The 5,047-nt window shown below is 39.4% G+C and overlaps 1 protein-coding gene across 1 annotated transcript; it reads right to left on the minus strand.

Annotated features, from left to right (window-relative positions):
* LOC104605124 (uncharacterized) lies at positions 1-2,053 on the minus strand. Its single transcript, XM_010269749.2, has 2 exons — positions 1,742-2,053; positions 1-1,435 (listed from the first exon to the last, which is right to left on the minus strand). The coding sequence occupies exons 1-2, from the start codon at positions 1,963-1,965 to the stop codon at positions 304-306; spliced, it is 1,356 nt and encodes a 451-aa protein (XP_010268051.1). The 5' UTR covers positions 1,966-2,053; the 3' UTR covers positions 1-303.
* Positions 2,054-5,047: the final 2,994 nt, after the last annotated feature.

The raw sequence follows: 5,047 nt of genomic DNA on the forward strand, positions 1-5,047 counted from the left end.
TTCTTAGAAACCTTAAAATTAGTTGCATTAATAAAAGTTACTTTAACAGAAAAAATAGATCACATCAAGATACTTCTTCCGTAAAATAAGATAACACAGATAACACTGCTTAGCCTGTTTGCTAGTTTCCTACATAAATAAATAGCGAGAGGGGAAGAAATGAACAAATTCTTCTTGGACTGTTAGTTATATTTTGCTTCCATTACTTCTCTTCCTGTATTTCCTGTTAACACTCTCTGCTGTCAGATTGTGACTGGCTCCTGCTCTCCCTCCATCCACAAACTTCCCTCTGGCAATTCTCGGTTATATTTTGCTTCCATTACTTCTCTTCCTGTATTTCCTGTTAACACTCTCTGCTGTCAGATTGTGACTGGCTCCTGCTCTCCCTCCATCCACAAACTTCCCTCTGGCAATTCTCGGTTGTCTGTTGCCTTCCATATTCTCCCACTCGTCCTCCATTGCAGATCTTACCCTTCTACCTCTACGATGCCCTCCAAAACCAGGTCTGCCCAAGTTCAAATTGGACTCGTCCATCCACCCCACTCCATCAGCTAAAGCTTCAAAATGCTCTTGGTCCCTGACACACTTCGTTCTTCTATATTCATCTTTCATGTTCCCCCAACCGCTCTCATCAGCACCTAATCTCCGCACTCTCTCATTTTTCAGAAGCGGTCCTCTCCTACCACAATTTACCACTGGGAAGCGGTCCTCTGCTAGCGGTGGGTCCATTAACTCTTCAGCATATTCCATTCTTCTGTATTCATCTTTCATGTTTCCCCAACCACTCTCATCAGTAGATGATCTCCAATCATGACTGGGGAAAGGCCTTGCGATAATGTCATTTGCTGCCGGATGACCCATCAGTCTGTGTCCACAGTTATTTCTTTTATAGCCAGAATCCATGTTCTCCCAATCTCTGATTTCTCTATGAGCTGACGATATATTCATGGTTCTCATATTATGGGCTGTCCCAATTGATTGACCCATTAAGTCCTCCACATTGTCGGGATGTTGGAGATATCTCTGGGATGAAGGACCTCGGCTACTGAGAAGTCTCAGTCCATTGGACTTGTTGTAAGGCCACTGCGTCCCCTGTTCATGGGTCTTGTTCTCTCTCTGCCTCTGGATGTGGGGTTCATGTTGCCTCTCAGGCTTTTGGAAGAACCGTTGGTGACTGTCCAATCTGTCGGAGTTGTGAGGCTTCTGCTGCATCCCCTCCACCAGTTCCGTGACATTTTTAGGTGGATACATCAAAGGTGGAACAGAGGTGCCAAGATTCTGAATAGTTGGAGGCAACAATGGAGCTGCTCTGCTTCTATCACAACCATATCTTGTGACATTCTGTTCGGGGGCCTTGTTCCTTGGGGGAAATTGCTGCTTTTTATTCGCTGGTAGTGTTGGTCCTGGAATATTTTCCTTTAAAACAATATTCTCCCTAAAGCAGGCAAAGAATGTTAATTTTTTTTTTCAAGCTATGTTTGAAATAAAAATGGGAATCATGGGCACAGTTTCTCTGTCCAGTCTGGCCTAATCCAGGCAAGCCCAAAGCTTTGGATCACAACCATTCATAGATTTGAGAAACTCTAGCTCATCCCAAGAGAACCCCAAAAGAAAGCATAATGTTTGGTTCTTCACTAAACAAGAGAAGAAAAAAGAATAAAATGAAAGGGAAACAAGCAGAAAACAGCAAACTGTGACCAGGAATAAATCCAAAAACCAAACTCGAAATGGAAATGAATACCTTAAATTTGAAGGTTCGTGTAGTTTTCGATCCATCTTTCTCCAGTCGATTCCTTTCTCCTCTAGAACAACTTCTCTAGGCCTTGCAGAGCCAAAGGGATTGGGTTTCAGCTGCTGAAGGCGCTGAAGTTGAGCTTCTTCTTCTTCTTCTTTTTCTACCTCGTCTGCCCATGACCAACTAGAAGGTCTGGAACCAGAACCAGGTCTGATTTTTCTTTCCCCCATCTCTTTCCCTGTTCCTCACGCTCTCTCACTCGCCGAGAGTCCGAGACCCAATTCAGAGCGGCCGTCCTGCGTAGAAATTCAAATGTTTGAACTTTGCCAACGGTAAACAAGTATAAATAAAATCAAATTTAATTTTTTTTGGGTAAAATATTAAAACCTCCCCCTGAATTTTCTGACAATAATAAAAACCTTCCTATTTTCATTTTAACAAATACCTCCCCTTTAAAAACCTTGACAAAAACCTCCCTTCGATCATTATCCCAGACGGAAAATTTACAAAATTACGAAATTAACCCTAACGGTTGTCATTTAAAATATTTTAAATTATCAAAATTGCCCTCATTCAAGCAACAACACATTTACATTTTTTTTTTTTTTTTTTACATTCCTTTCCAGAGCAAAAGAGAAGAATGTAAACCCTAAGGCTTGGCTAGGATTGGGGAAATGTTAAGAAGCCAAAGAGGAACCGAGCAACTTGGCGGTAACAAAGGGGATCTCGAAGGGCATTGGGTTTCGGCAATTGATGTCTATTTTCAGCAGCCGGAGTAGCAGGAGTAGAGACCACTAAAAGGAGTGTTATGGTTTCGGTTGTTGGTTTCTTTGTTCCTTTTTTTTTTCTGCTGTGTTTGATTTTTAATGTTGCTGTTTCTATTTTTCTTTTAGGCAGTATTTGAAGGTTTTCCTACCTTTTACAACCTTTTCCTTCAAACCAAACGTAGCTTCAGTGAAACCTGTGATTTACCCAAAAAAAAATATCTCCGAGTACATTGAGGTTTTTTTATTTTTTTTTGTTTTACATCCAACTTCAGCTTTTGCTATTACAAACGTATATCAGTAGGGCAGAATATGTCACCGCCGGTGCAATACAGATCAAAGAGACAGCTTTTACATTCTCATACATTTTCATGCACACAAATGACATAGTCATCGTCCTCTAGAACATTCTGACGTTTTTGGATTGTCACTTTGGTTTGCTTTTGATTGTTAATTTGTTCAGTAATGATATAATAAGCCTTTCTTTAGACACCTTCTCAACTATACAAGATTTGACTCATCTGCTTCTCTTTTAGCTTCTTCCTGTGCTTTTTCCTACTCCAAGTTATGCTGATTTCTAATGCCATTCTTCTTTGTTTGATAGTTTCTGATTCGGGATCAGCCATTGCATTTTCCTTCCTTCTCCAACCCTGGATCTCCTCATAGCAAGCTGAAAGATATCTATCACACAACGTTTAAACTGAGTGGATGGAGTTTAGAGATGGGAGATTAAAAGAGGATAAAGAGATCGAAGGAAGTTTTTAATAAAATTGTATGTAAAATAATTTATAAAAGGATAGAATGAGCATTTGGAAAATTTGATGCATAAGTCTGAATTTTTTGTTTGGGTTAGTGATGGAAGGGAGGTCTTTATTGAGTTTTTGAAAACCCCCTTGTTAAAATGAAACTGGGAGGTTTTTATTATTGCTAGAAATTTCAGGGGAGATTTTTGTTTTTACCCTTATTTTATAAGAATTTAGGTTAAATACTTAAATTACTCTTATGGTTTAGTAAATGACAGAAAAATACCCTATTGTTTGAAAATTACTTAAAGCACCCTGAGCATTTTGAGAATGGACAAAATCCTCCCCTATCATCAGGAGATGGGATCTACAGGCGCCTCACACCAATCTCACATGCACATCCTACCATGCATTGGGAACATCTCCTGTACTTATAAGTTATTATTCACGAGAGATGTTCCCAATGCACAATGGATGTGCCTGTGAGACACCCATGTGTGAGGAGTAGATCCCGTCTCCATCATTAGTGTGTCGTTACAATCCGTTCGCATGTGATGTCACATGACAAATATAATTTTTCTTAATTCCAAAACCACACTTTTGTGACTGATTTTGCCTTTCATTGTTCTTTAAATTTTCATCTACTTGGGAATCAAATTGATCTGAAAAATTTATGACGGAGAGTTGGTTTTGGACGATGGGGTGATAATGGCAGGGTTTGGTGTTTTTGATTTTTGAAGGAGGGAAAGCGATGTAGGTGGTAATGGCAGAATTTGGTGTTTTTGAAGAAGGGGAAGCGGTGTAGGCAATGTTTTAAAAAACGATCTGGCCATCGGTTTCTGGGTCGATGGTTCAACCATCTGGTTTGTATGGATGGCCCGTTATGACAACAAAAATTAAAAAAATATAAATAGTTAAAAATAAAAAATGGCCAAAAACCATTGAATAAATTGACAATTCGACCACTTGGGTCAACGGGTCATTAATCGGTTCAACGGTTTTTGGCTAGAAACCGAATTTAGAGTAAAACAGAATTGTCTAAACAGTTCTCGGGCTGAACAGTTCGACCATCCGGGTCAATGGTGATTTGAAAACCATGGGTGTAGGTGCTAATGGTGGAGTTTGGCACTTTTGAAGGAGGGGAAGCAATGGTAAAGGTGTACAGGGGCGGACCCTAGAGTGCTGGTTTCGGACGAAGGATTGAGGGAAGAACAGGCATTTTTGTGCTACAGCTGTCGTTTCTGTGCAAGGCTTCCATCCTAAGGTTTCAGATCAAGAGGCTTTCAGGCGTGTGGCTGCCGGATTATGAGCAATTATATATTCTTCTCATTTTTAATTTCCATGTTTAAATCTACTGAAATTCTGAAACCCATCATCATTGTGAGAAGAAAACTTATACTTAATGAACTGATCAGTTAGTCATGCTCAGTTTTCACTCAAGTATTTCCAGAGTAGAATTCTTGAATATGCTAAATGTAATTTCCGTTTGTAACCAAGGGTGTCAATGGACCGGTTTTGGACTGAACCCTCTTCAGTCCAAAATCAATTTAAATGGATTGGACAGACTAAAAAGAAATAAGTGGATTGGACTAATCCAGTCTAAAGTATTTATTAGATTGGATTGGACCTGATCCGTCTGTATTTATATTGGATTTGGTTGGATTAAGCTAATATCCGGTTCATTAACATAAGATAAAAATATAGGTGTTAATGGATCAGGTTTGGGTTGAAACCAATTTAAATTAAAGTGAATTTGAACAAATTGAACGATCCAAACATTAAATTGAACTGGTCCAAAATAGTCA

The sequence above is a fragment of the Nelumbo nucifera genome, chromosome 4 (genome assembly GCF_055504915.1).
Source record: "Nelumbo nucifera cultivar China Antique chromosome 4, China Antique-T2T, whole genome shotgun sequence".
Lineage (NCBI taxonomy): Eukaryota > Viridiplantae > Streptophyta > Magnoliopsida > Proteales > Nelumbonaceae > Nelumbo > Nelumbo nucifera.